At 43.9% G+C, this 24,849-nt stretch overlaps 1 protein-coding gene across 8 annotated transcripts in view; it reads left to right on the top strand.

The window, feature by feature from the left end:
- Window positions 1-24,849, top strand: part of ACSL1 (acyl-CoA synthetase long chain family member 1) — a 408,120-nt gene that overhangs the window by 335,593 nt on the left and 47,678 nt on the right. For all 8 annotated transcript variants that reach the window (XM_086962488.1, XM_086962494.1, XM_086962493.1 and 5 more), the window contains exons 15-17: window positions 13,318-13,390; window positions 22,415-22,503; window positions 24,450-24,566. In XM_086962488.1, the coding sequence (XP_086818614.1) occupies window positions 13,318-13,390; window positions 22,415-22,503; window positions 24,450-24,566 (279 nt within the window). The remainder of the gene's footprint in view (window positions 1-13,317; window positions 13,391-22,414; window positions 22,504-24,449; window positions 24,567-24,849) is intronic.

Below are 24,849 nucleotides of genomic sequence, written 5' to 3'. Positions count from 1 at the left end.
GTGTTTTGTCCGTGGCTCCTGGGTGTCCCACAGCGTTTTGCTTGCAGGAGCCACCTTGGGTGGCAGCTGCATTCTTCATGGGTCAGGTTATTCTTTCCCGCCGTGCTTTCTCTTTCGCTTGTTTACATTTGCCTGTCTCTGCACATTTCCCTGCCACAATACCTTCATCTCCGCTGCCTTTTTTCCACGCCCGCAGTGCCCCTCTTAATCTGTCCCGAGACCAATATAACGAAATGTTATAATTGTTCCACAAAATGGTACTGTATGTGAAAAAAACGCTTCTTTTATAGATTACTCTTGTTTCAACAATTTATGCTCAGAGCATTGGCATAGGCAATTGGTCTCGCTTTTGGGACCTTATAAGTATTTAGTTATGCAGCACAATATCCTTGATGCAACAACATCAACTGTTGCATGGCTAAACACTTATAAAGTCCCAAAGGCGAGACCTATTGGCTATGCCAATGCTTGTTGTATTTGGGTGTCCGCATGGTACTAATGAAGTAAATGTTTGCTCAGATAGTGTTGACATATGTATGACTTCCAAAATAAGTCAATATTACTTTTATTTTGTTAAAAAATCGTAAAAGATTGTAAAAGCACTTTGTACACAATAATTAAAAGTGGTGGTTTGAAAGATACAAAGAATAAAAACACTGTCGTCATTACTCAATCCTCATTAACAATTGAAATAAGAAATATTAATTTTATAATCTGTGCAGTTTAAAAATGCTAGGATATTACATTGAGGAGCGATCAGGAAATAGTGCAGGAGTAGGTGAGGATAGACCAGTCAGTATTGTAAGAGCCACTCAAGTTGATTCTTGTTTTATCTAGTTCTTTGGCTGCCATTTCCCAAAACGTAATGGCTTTGCAGGACAGTTGCACTGACTAGCCTTCAAGGCATTCTAGGACAGCTGCTCTACATGTCCTTTGTAGTTTTTTCCTGAAAACCTCACGAAGGACAGTTTTCCAGGTTGCAATAAGAGAGGGGCAGATGCATAGAAGGTGTAGTAATGTCTCATCTCCCTGTCCACACAATCAGCATTCTTTCGGCCATATACATTTCCATTTCGGAGTCAGGTCCTTTGTGGGGAAGTGCCCTAACCGTAGCATCGTCCGATAGTGCTTTTTATGATGTCAGAACATTTCGCACAAGTATTGTTGTGGTTTCAGCGTCTGATAAGATTAAATCACTGACCATGCGTGTGTTTTTTTTTTTTTTTTTGCAAATGCAGTTTTGTCCATTAAAGACATTTGTTTGGTTGCTATGTTCACAACTTTTTGAACACGGAGTAGGAGGTGATTGTGTGCTAGGCCTCTTCGAGATGATCTCAAAGTGATTCGTTTAGTACGCTGATGATGGAATTATTTTGTCTCGCTTGCTGTTCAATTTCTGCCCTGCTAGAGTGGGCAAAGGTGTTTTCTTCTGCTTGCCTCATTCACCAGTAATATTTGGCCACCGCTCCTTATCGTGCTGGTTTCTGGTTTTTAAGCCCATATTCCAGTCGAATCTGTGACTGGGAGATGTCGTGGAATTGAGAACAGACTCTTAAAGAGACTCGACTGGGCTTGGTTTAAAGCGGCTGCTTCTTTTGTATTCAGTAGTTCTGACCCATAAGATATAGTTGGAATGAATTTTGCTGCAATTCTCTTTAGCAGGTGACCCGTTGAGCAGCCTTTTAACTTCCTCTCTGGAGTTTTAAAGGCGTAGTGGACTTGTTTTGCTTTCATTTCTCCCTGGTCCAGCTGGTGGTTAAAGTTGAGATTGTGATCAAGTTGAAACCCAAGATATTTGTAAGAATTCACCTGGGATATTGGTTTGCCATCTAGATTCCAGATGAATTTACGTTTTGCCCCGGTTTTTCGATGTTTTAAAAAGCATAGCACCTTAGTTTTCTTGATTTGTTAATTGGGCTGTGATCGTGTATGCTCCTAGTTGGGCCGTTGATCGCTGCAGACCTTTCGGTGTTTGAGATAGAAGAACAATGCCGTCTGCGTATTGGAGGCTAGTGATTGGCGTGTTACCCAGTTTTGGTGGGTCAGTTCAAACTTGTTGGAGATGTTTCTCAAGGTCGGCAGTATAGATGTTAAATAGGCAGGGGACCAACACGCAACCCCTGTTTTAATTCATTTTTAGTTGGAATCTTGCTTGTTATACTGGGCCTGTCTCCTATCCTTACTTTTACCCACGTGTTTGAGTAAAGGTTCATTATCGCCGCCAGAAGTTTGGTTGGTAACCCCCAATTTAGCATTTTGGCCCATAGCCTTGCTCTTGGTACTTTATCGAACGCTGCTTTAAGATCGATGAAGCACGCGTACAGAGTCCGTGATTTTGCGTATGCTGGTTTTGCTAGGAGAGTAGCCGCTGAGATGATGGTGATGGTAACCATTCCAGCCCGAAATCCGTTTTTCATGTTTGCCATCAGATTTGTACGGCTCACTGATTCTTCTAGATCTACCAGCAGATTTGACGCATAAATCGTAGCCTCAACGTCCATTAGTGCGATCATTCTATAGTTAGCAGGGTCCGAGCGTGATCCTGATTTATATATGGGGTTTAAGATGCTTCCTCGCCAGGAGTCGGGGATTGTGCCTGACGCTAGCACGTGCGTGAAGAGCGGAGTAAGGATACCAGACCAGAATGAGGGGTCGTGCCGGAATAATGCGTTTGGCAGACCGTTGGGCCCTGGAGCTCCTTCAGGTATGAAGTTTTTTATGATGTTTAGGACCTGCTCTTGTGAGATCTCTGGGGTAAAATCTGGTAGTTCGGTCTTTACTATGTCATGGGCTATTCCTGCATTTGAGACTCCATAATTTGCAATGTCAGTAGGTAGAATGGCGTATGTATGTTCGATATGCGCTTTACAGTCATCCTCCATTATTTCAGAGTTAAAGGGGCAGTTCTTGCCATTTGATACCTGGTTAATGACTTCCCAGAAGCGCTTGGAATCTGTTTGCTGGCATGATGGAGTTTTGCCCAGAGAAGTTCTCAATAGTTTTTCTTAGCCGCCTTGATGTCCCTTTTTTAGGTTTTTTCTTGATTTTGATATTATACTTCCAAAATAAGGTTATAGCACTGAATGTCTCGTAATTTGCCTTATCTTGCTACATAATTTAGTCTGCTCTTCCGCATGATTTTCTGCTCCTACATAGTTTTGTTTTTTTTGCCTGATATTTCCAGTGTCCCTGTCATCATCAGTATGTTACACACCTTTTACATGTATTTACACACTTGTATGATTTATTATCAATGTATATCACCCTACATTGGGAGAAGTAGCACTATAAAATACATTAAAAAAAATTATGGCATCTAAATTATTAATGTAACTACTCGTATAGACTGATGGAGCTGATATCCCAACAGCTTGCTTCCAACCCTTAGTTTCTCGGATTTACTTTTTAGGCATAACACAATGTGTGCCTTTGGTTCCCGTCCCTTGCCCTGGCATCTCTAGGTGATGGGCTCAAGATAGCTCGGTCAGGATGCTCCATAGACAAAGGAAGGGCTGATAGCCCTTTAAATCAAGCCTTTGTCTTTATCACAGCTGGAAGTGAAAGCCCCCTCAACGCTGCACGTTCCTGCTCAGAATGGAAAGCAGGCAACGTCCAGGGGCTGCTGAATGTGCCCTGGGGTTAGTTAATTACACCCAGGGCTTTAAGTGGGCCGGTCTCACAGAGTCTGAGCACCGGCAGTTTTTCAAAGGGGGCCTCGAAACTGGTCTTTCGGGCTGTGTTTTGTGCCTGCTGTCACTGCAGTCCGTTTTTTTTCTCGCACTGCAGTTACAGCAGACACATCAATGTGCACAAGCTCACACTGCTCTATTCTCACTAGTGGAGAAGTTACGGCATGACGTCATGCCAGGTGAGCGTTTTAGGGGAAGAGGAACCCTTTAAAGAGCCATTTTCTCTCTTGATTTCCCTTCTCTTTTTGAAACTCGGGAGCATCAACACTGTCCTGGTGTCTCCCGGGGTTTTAAGTGGAAGCTTTTTCAATATTTTACAACAAGCCAGAAAAAATGTCGGGGGGGGGGGCTGAACCTTTAATCAGTAGGCAGAGTGGAGCTGCAGGGGCTCTTAGAAGGGCTGAAACAACTGCAAGGCCTAATTAACATTCAAATGGTCTTTTAAAGACCTGTGAAACGTTCGGGTGCGGCTCTGTGTGTGCCTGGGATCTGTATCATCCCGGGCTGCCACACACGACGGGGGGGGGGGGGGGGGGGTGAAGCCCGGTGAGTTCAATGCGTGTAGCGCGCCTGACCCCCCTCCCCCAACCCCCAATGTAGAAGAGTGAAGGGCAGAATTTCAGATTATGTCTCCATTGTTGATGGCTTCGGCCTAAATCGACGGGTTATACGAGGATGACTAGTTTGAAGGAAGGGTGTGTAGAAGACTGTAAATTCTGCCTATCCTGTAATCCTAAAACCCTGTGATAGGACCAGCTTCTGGTCTGTAACCTCGGTTTACTAAGGGACAACAACGAAAGTGTGTGTTCAGCCTGTAATGTCTTTCAATCCAAAAAAGACCACCAGTCCGTTCTGCGACCAAGGTAGCGTGTAGTAAATTACTTCTCTACTGTTCTCCACTGAATGGAATGTACCATAACATCATGGAATGCCTGGGTGTCTCTCTGTGCTCAGTGTCAGTTGGTCAACTCCGACTGAGCTGCTTGGCTCCTGGTGGGGTTTTATCTATACTTCCTAGCTTATCCTACTTACCTATCCTAGAAGGAATCTACAATAAAGGATTATCTACTTACACAGTTGAACTGTGCATCTTCTTTTACTACAACTTGGCAACGATCTTGAACCTACGCGTTGAGTAAGGAGAAAGGACAACTAAGGAACTAAAGGACCAGGAATAAAAGACATTAAGGACTTTCAAAACGTCAATTGAAACCCAAAGCGAACGCCCCGGCTAGCCCCACCAGTGTCCTGTACTATCTGGACAGCCTGCAAAGCCTGCAACCTGGGCGTTTGTTACTGATGAGCCTACTGTCACCCTGCTGCTCTCTGGGAAAAGTCTCTCCAGCAACGCTCTTCCCTGAGGCCTGCGGTGTTTTATCTATTTCATCTGGCCTTCATCATACAGTGAAGCTTTGTGGACTGTTCATCACATCCTTTGGAACCTCTGGATACTCTGTATTGTATAAGGACTCTTGGGAATTGTTTTATTCAGCGACATCAGTCCTTGAAATTTGGCTTGTGTTTAGTACCTATTACATTGTCTATAGGTGTGCTGCATCAGCTGATGGGTTTTTTTTGTGAATTTTTCAACAGATTGTGCTTTCAATCTGCTTACGGCACTTTGGGGTAGTATGTGCTTACAGCCATTGCTTACTTATCACGCCATTTACTTGACTTGTTGATATTTGTTCTGTTTGATGTACAGTTCTTTCCCAAGTTAGGAACACTACTACCTTCCTGTATAATTGCCCATCCAGTACTACTTCTAGCTCCTCTTAAGAATTCGACTTTGGAGAAGAAGCTACAGGACCCTCCACGAGACCGACTCCCAAGGCAAAGATTTGACTTTCCACTACAGGCTTGGACCAGAGCACACAAGCACCTTCAGGCGAAACTGCACCTAATCCAGCAAGCGTTCAACAACTCACTGAGACTCTGCTCCATAACAAGGAATGACCAAGAGTGTCCGGCCTTGTCCACGGAACCATTATCGCAAAAGCATACTGTTAGCACTGCCCACAGTGATTGAGACAGATCAGCACGTCTTTGCACGTCTTTGCTTCTAGAAACGGCATGCCAGGTCTGAAGGCTGAGAGAATGAAGCCTGTTCCAGCACGGGAGTCTAGACAGTAGTCATCACTCCCCTGGCACCCGTTACACTGACCACCTACTGAATGCCTTTGATGCCCGACAATACACCATATAGATGGTTCCCAAAATTAACATATATTTGCATGACGGCCTTCCAATACCAAAGGTCCCCCAAAGAAAAGGCAGCAAACTATTGATGTCAATCTCATAAGTATTTAGTGCTTGCATCATTCCTAAAAAAACAGAAAATGCCACCCAGTGGTGCCAACTCTTCTACATATGTGCTGCCAGACGCTTAGGCATTTTTGGACCAAACCCAGCACCTTGCCAACCGGTCTGAATTTCTATGACCCTGATACCCAAGAGGATACTTCCCTGGATTACAGGATGGAACCTTAGGGTATCCTGTAAAGGTCTCCCCTTCAGATGGCACACTGACATATCATATAGTCCTTGCCAGTGCAGCGTCGCATCATAAGTAGCCATTTACATGGAAAAGGAAGGATGACTCCTGATTGGAAACACACATTCATTTTAAGTTGGCCATGAGCAGAGTCAGTCAGATGACTGTGAACAAGAGCTGGGTCGGTGCTGGGCAGCGGACTGATGGCTGGAGAGCAGGAACGGGCAGTATAAGGCCACAGAAGCCAGGGATCAGGGCTAACCGGCATGCGTAGGCTCGGCGGCACTAACCAATCTTTAATGTTCCGGGGAAGTCGACACAATAGTCCAAAAGGAGAGGACAAAGGTGCCGAAAAAAAAGGGCACAGTGTAGGGTGGGCCTCTGATGTCCGCTTTAGTCTGTGACCATCCTATTGGTCATCAATACTGGAGTTCCCATATGGCTTTATAGATACAGGTCAAGAACGGGAAGCACCCTTACGGTTCCTCTTAAAAGAACAATGACTCCATCAATTAAACCCTAGATCAGATTGGTGAAAACTGGCTCGCAGCTGAAAATCTGCGCAGCAGTGGACAGTTGTCGAGCCAAATAGTCACTTTCATGAAAAACTGTCTACCCCAAAAGAAAAATGACATTCACAAACAATAACAAATGTTCCCCTTGCGTTTCTAGTGTTTTGATTGCAGTTACCTGCCCCAATCCCTCCTCATGTTAGCAATAGTGGTTATTGCCCATCCTCTGTTGGCAACATTCAGGGAATACCCTACTAGCAATGTGTCAAGAGTCTGCTCTTCTTAAGTTAAAGTCAAAAGTGTCCTAGTGCTGCACCGCTCTCAGCAGCAAGTTCCCCTGGGGCAGATAGGCCTGAAACAAGTCTTACCTGCTCCGGGAGGAGTGAAGTGTGCAGAGTCCTGGAGTGCACCTGCCTCCGCAGGCGCTCGCTGCGGCTCATGTCCTGATCAGGCGAGTTGCTTGTATATGGACTTTACAGCTGCACTCAGCAGGTTCAAGCTCTCTCTCACAATATCACACTCTGGCAGCAATCTGGTTTCTTGAACTCCTCCTGCAGGGTGTCTGATGCTCTGGTCCTCAAGCCCAAACTTGGGTGACAATTTTCACACTGCATCCTTACTTGCTCAAAGGGGCTGGACCCGATGCAGTCCTCGTTGGTCCTGGTGACCCATGGGTCACCACCTCTGGCATTCTACGAGTTCTCTCCCGATTAACACTGCACAAGTATTCTCAGCAGCCCCTCCTTGCTAACAGGGTTGCAGCACAACTGCCACACAAGGCTTTGGCCCGGACCAAATGGCAGTTTTTACCCTGGTGGCTCCTGGCATACAGGGTTGACGTAATGTTACTGTTCAGGCTTCGGCCATTACCGCATGAGTCTTTACCCCAGCAGCCACTTCTGGCATTTGGAGTCACTATAATGTTCCATGGAAGGCTTCAGCTCCTACTGCACGGCTGTATGTTCCACAGCTATCTTCCCGGCAGCCCTCTCCTGGAATACAGAGTTGCCAACTCAGACCTGCACATGGGTAACTACCCAGTCTTTTCTGCACACCTTGCACAGGGAGTTCACTCAACAGGGCTCTCCATTGGACTGGTCTCCCTCCAGCACTCTCCTCTTCCTCACAAGGCACGCTGGTCTTTGCAAACAGGCAGCAGCTGGTGCTCACCAAGCAGGGAGACTAGCAGGCCTTGGCCTCCAGTCCTCACAGGCAGAAGTCTTGCAGAGCTTCCGCTCCTCACACAACCCATCCGGCTTCTTGAGGGTCTTACCTTCCCCTTCTTATAGTAATTTCCAAAAACCAAATGTGAGTCTTTTGAAGTTGTATGTTAGGGTTCTGCTTCTTTTGAAGCATCTACTTCTCTTTTTTCTTTTCCTCTTGAAAAGCAGCCTGTCACAGCAGTGATGGCTCCGAAGCGGTTAGTCCCACAACACAGGCCATTGGAATGATTCAAGTTCACACCTGTGTGACAGCCGCAGTGATATGTGCATCAAAATGATAGCCCAGTGCTCCCAGCCCTGCTATTCATGATTTTCTTATTAGCCCCCTTCGTTCCTGTGATGTGTCAGACCCCTAACTTGTGACCTATTACTAAATCAAAGAGCACTCTTTGAAGTGTACAGGGAATGCCTGGTCCTCCACTCCCCATTGTGTCCCACCCCTCTTGCAGAAATGCAGCAATTCACAAATTTGTCTGGGGAAGCATCTTTCTCCCACCACTCCACATTACACCTTGCAGACATGGGCCTCCCAAAATGTAACCCAGTGTTCTCCATGTTTTGTACCATTGACAGGCACACATACCGGAGTGCATGTATACAGCATAAATGCACTGCACAGTACTGTATCCTCCATTAACTGTACCGCACACATGCAACTACCACATGCACTTATTCCTCACACACTGCTCACCGCTTCATCCTTCAGTTATTGTATTGTACCACTCCTAGGCACATCCACCTTCAGCACATGCATACACCATGCGCATCATACTCCGTAATGGGTTATTACTGTATAGCACCTTCCCCAGGCCCACATACACCCAGCATAGATGCACCGCTCCTGCCGTGGGCAGCACTTCACGCCAACCTGATGTGGGACAAGGGTGAGTTAAGCACACAGCAGCACAACTATTACAAAGTGAGTGAGCCTACAGGCCTCACACCAGTGACACATTTAAAAGGACCTGTTGACTCCTATTGATCACTACACCGTATGCTGCCACCATAGGTTTGTGCTCCTTAACTTCTGGTTAAGTTGGTAACCTTCGACTGCTATGAGGGTATTGATTTGGGCGCCTCTCCCGGTCCAACAAGACTGCCATCCATGAGATAGGCTTATGCAATAGTGCACCCTCATGATCCGTGTTTGCCTATGACAGCAAAAATCAGCATTGGAGATCCGGACATCAGTACTATTGGGCGCTCAAAGCAGGGGTGCATGTCCATTACCATGAAGAGGACTTTTCTGTCCCAACAGTGGATCTTAAAATCTTTTCTCTGTTGTATGGCAGGAACACAAACTCGATATTAAGGTTAGATTCTATGGCGAGAAACTTGCCCAGTATTTGGTAAGTGCACAGGGTAGGTATCAGAATTCGGTAGGAAAGAGGGTAGGCAACCGAAGAACAGTGTCAAGGTGGAGGTTTACTACTGCCCGAACTGATGAGCAGAAACGCTTACTGGATCACCAGAGTTTGGATACAGGGTGCCAAGGAGAGTTTAGTTTGTAGAAAAGGGCGCATGTTGACGGGGAAAACTAAGTAGTGTAAACAAGAAGGGATTGCTTATCTGGTAGGGTCTTTGGGGTGGTTGATTAGTGGTAGGTATAGGTTAAAGGACTGTATTTTGTCCTAGTAGGACAGCATAAAGTATGCGCCTAGACAGAATGCTGATTACTATCATAACGGATGAGTGAGCCAGTCAGACAGTAGCCATCAATAGCAAAGGCGGAGACACTGTGTGGCTATGGTCCATGTAGGAGGAGGAAAGGGTCAAGGGGCACGAATGCAAAGTAAATCTGAGGGACCAGTGGAAGTAAGCAAGAGATAAGATAAATGTGAACAGTGGCATTGCTTAATTAAAGTGTCTTCTGGTGGATCGTGGGGAGCCTACCTCCAATGTGGATGGTCATTTAAAGGACTTCGAGCAGCCTCAAGTGAAACTTTACAATGGAGGGGGCATACTTTCTCATTGCCGCTGGGTGACCAAGGGGATATAAGGAAGAGGGAAACTGAAAGTGTGGGGGAGGAGGATTTAAAAAAAAACCTCTTGGTTGTATATTGGCATGTGGTTTGTAAAATGAACATTAGCACTTCCCACCTTGGTAGCCAGGTTTACTGGCTCTTGGCTATTCTCTGATTGCAGCTTTACATCACTTTGGTACTAGGTCAATTATTTCACATGTATTTTTAAGGTGCGATCTTTATTCGCAAGCTACATTGCAAAAGTATTGCATCTATTTGCTGCAGAATATTTGAGAAGTTTGGTTTTAATCACTTACATTTCAAGTTCAAAATGTACCCTGCTTATAAGCAAAACGGAATGCTCTAAGAATGCTACTAATGCGGACTTGACCTACAGCTATCCATTTTCTCTTTCACCTCCTCCCCTCCATGTCCCTTGTAGACACATTTTCACCCCTTCTCTGTTTTCAGATTTACTTTTGCAGCAGTATTCAGTAAGAGGGCCAAGAATTTCAACACCCAGCCAAAAAGGTATATACTTATTTTATCTTGAAGCACTCCCTGTGCCAAAGAAAAATACGATTTTGCATCATTTCGTTTGGTTTGATGCCACCAACTGTTGGTGCTCTAAGGCAGCAACCCGATCTTGCCATCGGGGCACACTAGCCCAGGGCATAGGTCAGGAATATGGAGCTCAGTGGTTGATGCTCTGTTTCCTTCAGGTTGCTCTTTATGTAGCTTAGGTCAATTACTGACACATGCTAGTCAAGTCAAGTCAGAGAATTTATATAGCGCACTACCTACCCAGAGGGTCTCAAGGCGCTTAGAAAGGGGAGGAGGGTTACTTGTCAAATATCCATGTTTTAAGTTGCTTTCTGAATGCTAGGTGGTTCTGGGTGAGGCGAAGGTACGCGGGGAGTGAGTTCCATGTTTTAGCAGCCAGGTAAGAGAAGGATCTGCCACCCATGGTGGTCTTGTTGATGCGAGGTACAGTGGCGAGGGCTTGGCTGGAAGAACGTAGTTGGCGGGAGGGGGTGTAGGACAGTCGTGAGTTGAGGCATTCTGGTCCGATGTCGTAGAGTGATTTGTGTGCATGGGTTAGCAGTCGGAAAGTGATTCTCTTATTGACGGGTAGCCAGTGGAGGTCTTTAAGGTGACCAGAAATGTGTTCGTTGCGTGGGATGTCTAATATGATCCTGGCTGAGGCGTTTTGGATTCGTTGGAGTTTCTTCTGGAGTTTAGCGGTAGTGCCTGCGTAGAGGGTGTTTCCGTAGTCCAGTCGGCTCGTGACCAGAGCATGGGTGACTGTTTTCCTTGTTTCGGTGGGGATCCAGCGAAATGTTTTCCTGAGCATGCGAAGAATGTTGAAGCAGGATGAGGATACGGCGCTGACTTGTCTGTTCATTGACAGTGAAGAATCCAGGATCACGCCTAGGTTCCGTGCATGGTCTGTCGGGATGGGTGCTTTTCCAAGGGCTTCCGGCCACCAAGAGTCGTCCCATGCAGAGGGGGATGTACCTAATATGAGGACTTCTGTTTTGTTTTGTCACCCACAGTTGCTCTTGGCCCTGGTTTTAAGGCTGATTTGACAGCGTAAGTGTCAGCATGACCTATTACAAATTCTTTGAAATGGAACTAGAGTGGCCTTTAGCTCCACCCAACAGAGTTTTGTCTGATCTCTTGCTATTGGCTGTATGGTGTATTATTCCACCCCCTCAAGGGATTCTTGCATTGCAATGCCTGCAAGGCTATTTTACATCTCCGAAATACACTGAATCATCACACATTAAATGTTTCTTAAATGTGTTGTATGTAGAAAGCAATATTTTCTTTTACTGCAGATGACTGCTGTTTTAGCTAGAACTCCAATTCAAGCCAGACCCGTTGGCTTTGCCAATGCTTGTATGTCATATCATCTCACCTTTCCTGGTTAAACTATTGGCTTACCTTCTTTCTTCCTACATCAGTCAGTAGCCAAATGAGCAGTACATAAGCTGTGTTGAAAGACTTAACGCACTATGGTGATCGCACCAAACTTAGTTGGAAAACCAAACCGTTGGTTCATTTTCCGCAGCCTCACATAGGCAGCCAATTCAAAAGGTGTGTATTACTAGTTGTCTTGGTAAATGTATACATATGTTGTACTAAGTCAAAAAAACTGTATTGCTCTGACTAGACACCCCCCTTTTCCAGGGCTTTCCTAGGTAATTTCACATTCATTATGTAAGGATGCAGGTTGGGATAGCAGTCACAAATCTACAAAACATTATTATGGCCGACTATACATGCACGACAAGAGGCCCATGTTGGGCAAACTGTCTTAAACATTTTACATATGTTCTGTTCCTGCTTACAAGTCACAGCTTTGAGGTAGCCACTGCTTTTTAGTCTCCAAAGCATGTGACCTACATCCACACAAACCCAAATCATTACTTATCTGTAACTATTAGTTTGCAGCCTATAGTGCTGTAGATTCACAAGCACCATTCCAATCTCCCCGGATGTGAGTTATGTGTGATCAATAACATATGGTCTTTAGTAACATCTAAACACATTTCAGACAAGTAGTTGTGTCCTGGTGTATTGTGAGTTTTGAGGGGAGGTATGAGTATCCTCAGAACTGAAACCCCTTCTTTGAAGAAAAACAACTTGTAATCTGACCCCCATACTAGTTGGCAGGAGTGTGCAAATTTTGTGAATTAGACAGCACTACAGGCAGCAACCCAATTATTACAATTAAGTACCTATATGTATGTGTGTAAATGTATCTGTATATGTATGTATGTATATGTCATTTGTTTATAGTGTAATATGCCATTTATTTCCATAGAGTTTGGAAAGGGCCACTGAGGCGCAAGAAGCAAAGTCTTGAGAAGCCCATGCTGCCTTATTATCATTTGGCTCTGCATGTGTATAGTTTATACAGTGTTAATGCAGTTTTGCTTTTTCGTACGTATTTGGATAAAAAAGAAGGCAAATGGTTGGATTTGTGCCATGGGGTAAAATCCTATTCAAAAGTCCTTATGAGTGATAGCAGAGTTTGTTTCCTGTGTAGTCACAGCAACATTCAATCTGTGAAGCTGTAAAAAAAAGTTTTCTCGTACCAGCTTTACTTAATGATAAAATGAAATGTGACGTTTGCACGGTGGCAATATATCTAGGAATCCTAGTTTATTGTTGTAGTTGCTCCGAATATGATGTGTCATTGTGTTACATGATTTTTCACTGACTAGCTGTGTGTGCATGTGTATACAATTAAAATTGATTTTATTGCATTCAATGGTCAACAGATGGTAAAAACAATTTGGACCCCTGCACTTGTTTATTGTATTCTTTAAAATACGATCGGATTGCACTGCATTAGGGATAACAACCTATCAGTAGCTCAGTCCTCCTTCTCTTGACTGACGTTGCACTCTTTCTATACTTAAATAGTTCTATGAAGGTTACGGGCAAACTGAATGCACAGCTGGCTGCTCACTGACGTTGCCAGGAGACTGGACAGCTGGTAAGTGTTTTAATTATGGTCTGACATGAAATGCATATAAGGATTTAAGACTGAACTAAATTAAGGTGTCTTGCAAACTAGTCATCAGTTATGTTTTGCATGCAAGTAAATCAGCCAGTTTGATGGGCATTAGTACATTTGGACTGTTAAATTGCAGAACTAAATGGCTACAGTTGAGTTGCCTTTCGTTTGATTAGTAGCCATTAAATCGACCAATTTAAAATTAAAGCTGCCACTACCTCAGCAGTCCTAAGACAGTTGAATTAATGTTTCAGAGCAATCCCCTCCGCTCGCTTATATGGGAGATATATGTTGGTTCCCAGAATACTGCGGATATTATGATGCGATGTACTACTCACTAAAGCTGCATGTAAGATTCTGAATCTTACAAGTTGTGTAAAATTCCATGAAGTCTTTTTCACATCCAGTTATTACATCAGTCAGTCAGACATGCAGTCTTTTGGTCTCTTCTGCCCATTCTCCAAGAGAATGGGGTACAGTTCCACTTGGAGAATACAACTGGTCTTTCAGTATTGACTAATCCCTGGAAATGGTGCGATTGTCAGGTTGTCACACAGCAAGCACATTCTTACACAACCTTGAGTATCTCAAACTTGTTTGCTCTGTCATGAGCTGTGCAAAAGTTTGCGCTTGGTAAAGGCTGTGTCAAAGCTGCCAAACTAGCACTTCTCTGAGGAAGGACTATTAAGATACCCTGACTCTGTAGCTTCTTCCCCTCCATTTGTGTGCTGGGCCAGACCTTTGTGTCTGCAAGTAATGTACTGGCATTGTCTGTTTACTAAACTAATCTCGTAATCAATCAAGGGAGAGAGAAGCTGAGATCCATTCGGCTTCCAGGCGATAAGTATATCAAGAGAATGGATTAATTGTCCTGTATTATTACCAGGGTCTAGGGTTCTGACAATTTAGAAAACCTCTCATTCACGTTAAAGGTAATTGAAAGGTATTTATTGATTTTCCGCTTGGGTGATTACCTGAAAAGCATCATCATAGGGTCTTAATATATGCTTTCCTCCACCTGGAGGGAGACCAACTGGTGATTATCGTAGTGATCAGGAATGGTGAGTGCAAGTGAAGTGAGTTTACAATTACCTCCATCTCTCAAAATTAGGTTTTATTCTATTGAAGATGGGATAAGGTTAAAAGGCAAGGCGGTGCGTGTCTAGACGGGCTAATGTTCTATAGCTATGCGTATGCTAATCAAAGAAGAGGGAGGAAATCCTGATCCTTCAGTTTCCTAATTTCAATCTAAATCAAGTGGGGAAGGATCACTTGTCCTGCGTGCACCAGGGTATGCAGGAGATAAGCAAAAATGTCTCCAGTAAAAACCCCTCATGCACGTGTTGGGAAGTGTGGTTAGCGGTATATCTTGGTTCTCTGCTCTTCGTACACGTGTGTGCATAATCCTAGGGTTAGTTTCGGTATGCCGCCTCCACCAGGAGGATCTTACCCATGGTTAAAAACAGTAGTGATCCAGTGATGTGGACAGTGTTCAGTTAAAAATACCCGTATAACCAGATAATGAACTTTATTGGGTCTGGGTTCGGGTAACACCCATAAGGGAATGCTCAAAAAAAGTGCGTTCTATTGAAAAAATTAGGTTTTCAGGACGCACTAGCATTTCTGTGAAATGAAAATGGCCTGCCTGTTTCAGCCCTGTCTGCCGGGATTCGGACTTAAGGGCTTTCTTCAGGACCAATCGTGGCAAGTGAAAGTGACACAAGTTAGCTATACTGTAGCAAACTTGTGATAGAAAAAGGGACATTTTCAACCGGTTTCTTCTTCAAGGTCTCAGTGTACCTGTGAATAAACATTGTGAACCTATAAAGACAAGACATGAGAAAAGGTATGGGAGACATACAACGTAGTCAATTAACTACTATACAATTCAATCTTGATGCAACTTAAAATGGCAATACTTCATAACCCCCAGTAACTGGCAGTGTCAACTCTCTCTTTCTCCATAAATGTGCACCATGCAGAACAATTCTGGCTATAGTGATGTTATGCTGATAAAATAAAACTCATTTTTCTTTAGTTATTCAGAACCCGTTATTGCATATTGTGTCTTGGTGTTCACTTTAAGCATAGAGCTTATGTAGCCTTCGCATGCGTGAATGTAGAATTACAGGTTGTATATTCGTGCAAAGGACTGATCTTCCCATGCAGTATTGCAAAATGTGTCTACAATGCCCTCAGTATAGCAGAAGCCACTCTCAGCGTGCATTTTTTTAAACATCGTGTGAAGCGATCGCATGCGTGAATGTAGAGTTACAGGTTGTATATTCGTGCAAAGGACTGATCTTCCCATGCGGTATTGCAAAAAGTGTTTATAATGCCCTCCGTATAGCAGAAGCCACTCTCAGCGTGCGTTTTTTAAAATAGTGTGAAGCCGGTTATGCCGATCATCGATTTCCGTAAAATGACGTACCTGAAGTGTAGATCAATTACACCTCCTTCGGGTGCTAGAAGGGCTTCAAGGAGGCTAGACCCAAAGAGAATATTAAACTTATTTAATACGGAATTCAAGATACTTGCGGTTACATCACGCGGTTTCTGGGCGATGTTTGGTACCGAACGCTCAGTTCATCGCGCCTCTCATTACGCTGCAGCTGCCTCTTGTGACCCGGAAGTAGCAGAGCTCTGCTACCGGGTCGGTTTTAATGGCTCTACAGGAACGGAGATAGAAGTGGGACTGTCGAGTAACATTGTAGTTTGTCATCCCAATAGGCGAAAATTATCAAGTTTGTAATGAAATTATCGCATATTCTGACAAAATTCAAATTCGATTATTTTAGACTATTGAAAGCACACAGTGGTGAAAATTCATTATAAGATTCATAGGGCGATTAGAGCATGGGCACTCGGCTGATTTTGTCATCCGTGTTAGCTCGAGCAAGTCTTACATAAAACTCCTTTTTTGATCCAAATACCAAGCCGTATGTTGGTGTAATTTTGTGATTCGGATGACATGGTGAGGATCATCTCTGTTTGGCCCTCATTAACATTGAGATATCAGATGAGGGGAAGTGGGTAATGTTGGACAACACTTTATTCAATATTAACCGTACTTACGAAGAGAGCTCCCAATTAAAAATCAAGCTTCTTATATTTATTAGAGGTGCCTCAAAAGTCGACAGTTCTTGTGAAAATGGGGATCATCTGGAAAGTGAGGATTTTAACTCTGGGGGGGGGGGTGGAGGACTTCCATAGTTTAAAGTTCGATATCTGTATACAGAAGGGAAACTCCAGTTCTTTATCTCAGTAGGCTCAGCCAGGGAATATTGTCATTCAAACCTCTGGTAGATGTCTCCAAAAGGCCCCCTCTATTCTGGTTGCGAGCCCGCTTTTTGCACTTCTTTACCACTCGCCTGGGGTAATCACGGTCCGCCAATTTTTCACAGAGGTCTTCTGCTTGGGCTCTGTATTCAGTGTTCTTGCTACAGTTCCTTCGTAGCCTGAGGAACTGGCTATAGGGAAGATTTTCCCTCAAAGGGCGGGGATGAAAACTTTTTAAAGATAAAAGGCTGTTTTTTGCTGTTTCCTTAAAGGTGCGTGTCTCAAGGGAGCCATTATCTGCATAGATTGTGATGTCAAGGAAATCTAAGCTCTTCCTGTCAGCATTGTACGTAAATTTCAAGCAGTTATCTTTTGTGTTGATCCAGGTGTGAAAGGCCTTAAGGTTTTCTTCATTCCCATTCCAAATTAGCAGAATATCGTCAATATACCGCTTCCAAAGCAGTATGACGATAATAAGGGTTGGTTTCAGTGTGAATATGTGTCCCTTCGAAGGTGCTCATATATAACCCTGCCACACTGGGGGCAAATGTGCTGCCCATCGAAGTTCCGTGGCATTGCAAGTATAGGGTCTCTTTATATTGAAAGTAGTTCTCAGTGAGAGCGAGACGACCGCATTCCAAGATGAAATGTCTTGGTGTCTTATGTGGCCAATCTGTGTTGAAAAGTATTGTCTCTAGCATGTCAAGAGTCTCTTGTTGGGGCAAGCTCGTATAGAGACTTTTCACGTCGAGCCCCACCCGCATCATAGTGTTAGGTGAGTACTCCACGTCCTTGAGTAAAATCAGAAGGTCCCTGGTGCCTTTTAGGTAGGTTGGCGTTTTCTGTACCAAAGGTTTCAGATAATGATCAGAAAATTGTGAAAGGGGCTCCTAGACTGACCCAATACCTGAAACAATTGGCCTTCCTTTTTTTACTGGAGACATTTTTGCTTTATCTCCTGCATACCCTGGTTTATGCAGGACATGTAATGTTCTATAGCACCTACTTTAAAAACGTGAATGGTCGTCCTGTTTCAGCCCCATCGGTGCCCAGTCTTGTCGGAGTGCTTCCTTCAGGACCAATGTGTGAAACATAACTAGTCTGTGACGTGTGGAGGTAAGCTGTGCACTTACCCTTGTTCTCAGTGAGCCTACCGGGCACTGGGTGGTTATGGGTCTATAGTACCTATAACTGGAAAAAGACTGTGACAAAGTATGTTAATTTGATACACACATATATTTATTGCGATCAGTGTCTGTCAGAGAAGATGCTCATAATCCATAGTTATGTAACTGAGAGGGAATAGTAGAACAAAAACACACACAATTGGTTGTAGTAAACGAGGCATAGAACACCTGGAGTTCAGTACATATTAACTCCTCTTTTTCATAGGAAGGTGATAAGCACAATAAAATAAAAAAACTACTTCAAGGCGAAGTTCGCGCTCTATTTGAGTGATTCTCCATGCATGAATAGTAAAAGCACCATTGTGGGCCGGCAGAGCTAGTTCTGTTAACGTAGCTGGAATAAGATTGTAATCTTCTTGAGTAGTTGCAGGCTTTAAATTTAAAGTTCACTCTTTGTAGGGAAGCGGCGCTTCTACTAACGTTGGTTCGGCCTTTCAATGTGTTAGTGACATCCATTAAGCTAAAAAATGCAGAAAAATTCGCTGCGGATAGGTGGCACTGGTGTCCGCGTGGTAGCGACCTGGTAATGATTAGAACAGTAATAGTAAGTCCAAAGGGTAGGTATAATCTGCAAAAATGCTATTGTGCTGGAGGTACACGCTTTAACTTCGAAGAAATTCATTGCTAAGTGTATAGTTTATTTGCCTAATAAAGAATGCAGCGCTTTTTCCTGCGTGACTTCGGCCTTTTTTCAAGAAAGATCACATTGAGTTAGACCATTATTTCCTCCACAATCTTACGTTGCTGGAAAGCGACGCTGGTGTCATCATGTATGCGACCTGGTAAAAACTGAAACGAAATGTGAGCGTGTTGAGGCATAGGCTCCTGGGCCGTCCAGAGTCTCTAGTTTGTGTCGGAATACTATTAAAGCCCAATGTGTGGACCTACTAAATAAGCAGTGTGCGCTGCGTGTCCCCATTATTATGAATGATTGAGGTAATTTTAAACCCACTTCACTTGCACTTTCACCATTCCTGATCACTACTGTAATCACCAGTTGGTCTCCCTCCAGGTGGAGGAAAGCATATATTAAGATCTTGCTTTTCACGTAATCACCTACGTGGAAAATCAAGCTATACCGCTCCGTTACCTTTAACGTGTATGAGGGTTTTTCTAGAAGGTCAGAACCCCAGACCGTGGCAATACAGGACAAGTGATCCATTCTTTCTTGATTATTTATTTGTTCACTAAACTAGACAGACTTGTTGCTGCATCTATTGAACACCTGAGGCCTCCAAAGAAAAGAGGCCTTTGTTTGGCTATGCAATTTTTAAATACTTTAGTTGGACTTTGCTTCAAGCCATTCATTAACCCACCTCTTCTCTTAACCATTGAACATTGTGTTTGACCTCTGTAAGCGTTTCAAACCAACTTATTTTTGTGACTTAGTCATGAGCTTTCAATTAATACTTTTTTGCTGTCCTCATATGGTTGCAGATACCATCTTGGCAGCCAGGAAGTCTGCTATTAAATCCATCTTTACAGTTCACTCGGTTAAGGTTGTATAGGTGTGGGTCTAAAGGCATCAACCCCTTAAGAATATCCTTTCCGACCTTCTACCTACTTGGCATGGTAGCAACTTAGTAAATGGCTCTCTGGAGGCCCTTTATGCTGTCCTGTATCTGCCTGATATTCCTCCCCCGTTTAGAACACCACTATTAGTATAGTTTCTGAAAAGGTTTGCTCTATTTAATTACTCCCACTCAGTTTATTTTTCTTTAGCCGGGTTTAAATATTGTATTGACGGTCTTGATGGCATCCCCCCATGGTAGTCAATGTACAGTCTGATGTTGTCCCTTAATCAGTTTTGGTGGTGGCAATTACCTTATTGGGAGCTGAACCAACACACGCTGATGCTCTCCAAGCACAAAGGCAATATTTAGAAGAAGCCACTGCTGCACAGAGGACAATTTTGTTAACTTTATAACATGACATGAGAAAAGATGGGAGCACAAAATAATTTGGGATGTGGAAAAGGGAGCTCACTCAGAAATGTGGACACTACAGCTCTCTCGTCAGCTGGGGCACAATCCCCCCCCCCTCCCCCCCACATAGTATTAACTACATTATTTGCTAGAGGTTGCTTAGAACAGAGGGGCAAGTCAACAATCTGCTAAATCAAAGAACGTGGTACTAGTCACTGTTCTGGAACCACAGCAGCTCCCAAATCCGAACAATCTTGTCTTCATGAGCCTAGGAGAAGCCTCCACTTTGGTAAAAACATACCCTTTACCCTCACGATTGACCCCGAACCTAGCAGTAAACCATTGTGCTTCAAAGCCTCTGGTAATCAACTGTTTTGTCTGAAGTTTGTCTCCACGAAAGGGTGGCTTGGCTCAAGTGTGGTCAAAAATACTCTAGATACACCCATCTGCAGAACTGATTTCTTTGCAACTGCTAGTCAAACCTTCCCTTTGAATGCCATTAGAAAACTGCACAAGGACAGTTCTGCCTAGCACTTCTGCCCAAGAGAACCCTAGTTGGCTCACTGACAGGTTTTAATGCCCCCGTACTTTCTCTTGTACAAATGTCCTGACTCCTGCCATATGCAGTATACACAGGAATGAAAGGGGAGCACCTCTGACCTTTATTACCTGGTTTGTCAAGTGTGGACTGCATGTGCACCTGGAAGGAGAATCGTATTCAAAGCTTTCATAGATGCATTAGATATCTCCACCTAAAAGACCATCGCTTTAGCTTCCAGGCCGCTCAGTCGCTAATCAACTGCCACCCTGCTTTGGATGCTATCCATCATCCTATCAAGCACCATAATTCTTTCATATATTGAGACTACATCTCTTTACTTGCTGCCCAGGCAAAGTTTCTCCTCCTGTCGACCGCCTCCTCCTCATGTTCTCTGGGCCTTGCCCATGTGCTGCTTTCCAGGCTGGCAGTCTAAGTGGAAAAAGCCCCTGTTCCTTTTGGCCTCTGTTTATTTTCCTTGCATTCCATCCCAGGTTTCTCCTACGACAGCCACATTTATATGGCGGGTATCTGACAGTCCTGTGTATTCTCACTCGGGCGCACTCTACTGTTAGACTTTACTCTGGGCTCCAACTAATAGGATGTCTACCCCACTTGTGTCCTCTGGGTGACCATCTCGCCTGAACTCTTTTTTCTGTCACATTGTGCCTGGTCCAAAGATAATCCTCACGGTGCCAGATGTCCAGAGATTTCATATGCAACTCCTCCGGTATTTCTGCCAGCAGAACCAGTTCTTCCAGTAGGTGTCTTCCTTCTGATGGAGGTAGTCATCTCTGTAGAATTAGGCTGAACACAGACCACCCATACTTGTCGTCAGTAGGTTGGGTGCCTGCTCTCCCACCTACAACTAAACGCAGGACAGCCACAGAAACTACGCTGCTTTGGAACTGTCAAGATTAACTGTAATTGTGATTCCTGGATAATCCTCAGCCCCTCTCCCCCATGCAACTGTAATTATATGTATAAAATCACAGCAGTTACATGGCAGCGTATTTTTTTAAGACATCCAACCTACCCAATTCTTCTTTGTAAAATCTTGTTCAATGTTGGAAGGCAGCTTTTTGTGGTCTCATCTTAATATGCTCAGTTCATCCCACTGAGGATTTTTATTTGGTTGAGAGATTTTTATCATCTTGACATATGCACTTGAACCAATAATTCCCCTTATTCCCTGTAGGCCTAAAGTTCAAACATGTGATGTTGTAGTGAGAAGATAGGGTGGTTACGGGTTTGTAAAATTTAAGCTCTAATCCAGCTTTTGAGAATTGGCACTTGTATACGTGAAAGTGGTAGAGAGACGAAATGATGTGGCCCTTCTCTTCCCAGGTAGTTTAGTCACCCATCTTGACTGCCTTGAACTAGCACATGTAGGAGCTGTGCTGATGGTAGCAAAGCCAATCCTAGGTGCTTCCAGCTTCTTGATAGGAGAATAAGAGAAGTGGCATCGGCTATAACTCCAGCAGTTTAAGCAGAATTGCAATGTATCTGCGATATGACTGCTCTTTGTACTGAATTTAAATTTTCACTGAGGACAAAACTGTCTGTGGGTGTTCCTGTAATGATGGTTATGGTTTGTGATTTACCTGTAATGGGGGGAGAAAATTAAATACCATGGAAAATAGTGAACATTGTAAAGCATCATCCAAATATTGACTGAGATTTATGAAATGGTTCTGTATTCTGTATCTAGATGCATGGCGCTCCTACATCGAAATGTCAATGCTGAATTGTAGTTTAAAAAGTCGTGTTAGTAATTTGTTAAAATATTTAACTTTCTCCACAAAATATATTTTCATAATCTACGTTTACTGCAGAGATGCGGATTGAGTGTAATCAAAGCAGAAAAGTATACTTTTGATCTTAAGTGTGTGCATCACAGTATAGATTATATTATGTCTCTTGTGCAGTATTGTGATATTGGTAATAAATAAATGCTATTAAAACACATTCCTTTTCTAGTTTGTTACAGAAACCCCATTTTTGCACGGTATTCGTTCACTGCTTCTTTTTTTTAATTGGCTTCTTAGGACTAAAATCTGTATTATTTTTATAGGTCATGTTGGCGTACCGATGCCTTGTAATCATATTAAGCTTGTTGATGTGGATGAAATGAGCTATTTTGCTGCTAAAGGAGAGGGTGAGGTGAGTTAAGGCTGATAATGTTGATAATAGACTTCTATTTTAAACTTTGTAACTAAATTAAAAGATAGAAAGCATATTCTTGAATTTAGAATATTTGAGGAGCAAGTCAGTGAAGTGATTACCACTGGGCTAGTAACAGCTAGCTTTGATCAAACCGTGCAATCCCAACAGCTTCTTAGGAACTCTGGTACACATTGGTGGTTTGCTGGACAATTAAGGGTAGAGGGGGGTGATGCAGCCTTATTTGATTCCATAGTCGGCAGGATTGAGGCATGCTCAAATATAACCTCATAACAATAATAGGACTATCAATGTGATTTATTTGGGGGGTTTTATTGCAATTTTACTTAATTGAAAATGTCAAGGTAAAAACATTGGGGTGTACAAACAGGATGCAGTCGCAGGTCAGCAAGGCTGGAGGGCCACACAAGGTTGCAGCCATCAAAGGCAAAACAGTGTCCACAATAGGATAGAAACTGGTGGGGGCGCAAGGATGGATCGCGGTGAACTTTGCAGGGAGCATGGGTTCAGCACCAACAGGTGGAATGGGACAATAGACCTGCAGAACAGAGCCTCGTCAATGACCGATGCCATTGCTGAGGTATCCTAAAAAGGTTGAATTTCATCAGGGCATCCTTTGCACCCCCCTCCAGCGCGATACTCTCCAGGAGCTCCATCCATCCATCTCTCCTCCTCCTATTAAACCTGCAGGCTAGCTTGCCAGACAGCCTGCAGTCGTGCCACCTGAGGTTGTGAGTACAAATGGCAGATCAGAAGGTTGTACATCCTGGGCATTATGCCCTTGAACTGCCCCCATGTGTTGAGGTAGCAGAGAACCAGGGGCGGGTGTAACAGTCCAGAGGACAACCCGTGTAAGCAGGTGAGTCAGGGTGTGGATTCCGGCCCCATAAGCCCCAGTTGAGCATGCCCCCATACGATTCCAGCGTTGCCCCCAGATGGGCATTTTATCATGGAGATGGGCATTACAGAGAGGAGCTTGTGAATCCATGCCCAGGAACAAAACTTCGATTGCAACCATAGAATTCATCCGACCCATCTCGGGGTAACTGATATGTATAGGGTGTGCCAGCTCCAAGGGCTGTCCAAACTATTAGTTTGCTTTAATGTTGCCAGTGGGAGCCTCCATATTTCAATGTAAAACTTCAAACCTATAGATTAAGTCATAGGAGCCACTGCAAATCTGTACTAACGGCAGCGGTGGCTCCTCCACTAAGGCAGAGGAGCGTCCCTCCATTGCTCTTAGCCCAGGAAAAATAAAATGCTATTGTAGTTTTATTTTTCACAGGTTCTGGGCTGAGTTAGGACGTGCAGAGCTGGAGGCACGGGGGGAGCAGTGGTTTGCACACTCCAAGTGCACATGGCTGCTTCTTCGGCTGTCTTTGCATGCCCAAATAGTCATGCTCACTTTGCATGTTCCCCAACAGGCTGCATTATACAGCCTGGTGGGAACAATGCATAGGCCCCCAGTCCGTCTCAGTGCCGATCCACGGCGCTCAGACCAATCAATGCTGCATTGCATCGTCATGATTGGCTGTAGGGAGCCTAGGTGCTTCCTGGTTCTGGGACTCGCTAGAGAAGCAGAGGAGCAGTGTGGCTGGTTGAAGAGATAAGTGGTATTTTTTCAATATTATTTTGCCTCCCCGCCATTCCTCTCACCACTGCCCCTCCACCCTCGTTACCTGCCAGCCACAACTGTTGATGGCACACAACCTAGAAGCGTAGGCTTATTTGAATGCTGTGTAAGTAATGTGTACACCATGAAAACAATGTGAGATTTATTCAATAGGCAAAAAGTGGTGTACCAGTTAAGCTTGTGGTGATTGTAATACACCTATTCTGTATATGGTGTCACAGGATTTGTAGTTAAGCAAAAGGCGTCTGGGATAATAATTTTTGATTAGGAATATGCATTTATCTTCTTTCAGGTTTGTGTGAAAGGTCCTAATGTGTTTCAAGGCTACCTAAAGGACCCTGAAAAGACTGCAGAAGCTCTGGATAAGGATGGCTGGCTGCACACTGGAGATATTGGAAAATGGTTGCCCGTAAGTAATGTACAACCATGTATTGTCTGAGGGTTTCTCTTCCTTTAGTGGCCAGTGACAAAACACCAAAGCGGCTTTTAAGTATTCTCTCATGTAAGACCAGGAACATATAGCATCAAGAAGGGAGTGTTCATATAGGTGTCTTGCTCTCTTGGGGAGTATAATGTTCATCTTTATTTTTTTCCTTCTTGCACCTACATTTGCTTTTCTGGAATAGGGACAGTTACCTGCCACTTAAATAGCTCCAAAAGGGGTTTAGACTTCTATCTTGGACCATGTTGCA

The sequence above is a fragment of the Lissotriton vulgaris genome, chromosome 3_1 (genome assembly GCF_964263255.1).
Source record: "Lissotriton vulgaris chromosome 3_1, aLisVul1.2, whole genome shotgun sequence".
Taxonomy (NCBI): Eukaryota; Metazoa; Chordata; class Amphibia; order Caudata; family Salamandridae; genus Lissotriton; species Lissotriton vulgaris.
Note: the sequence above shows the minus strand (reverse complement) of the source record. Positions and strands in the feature narration are given on the sequence as shown.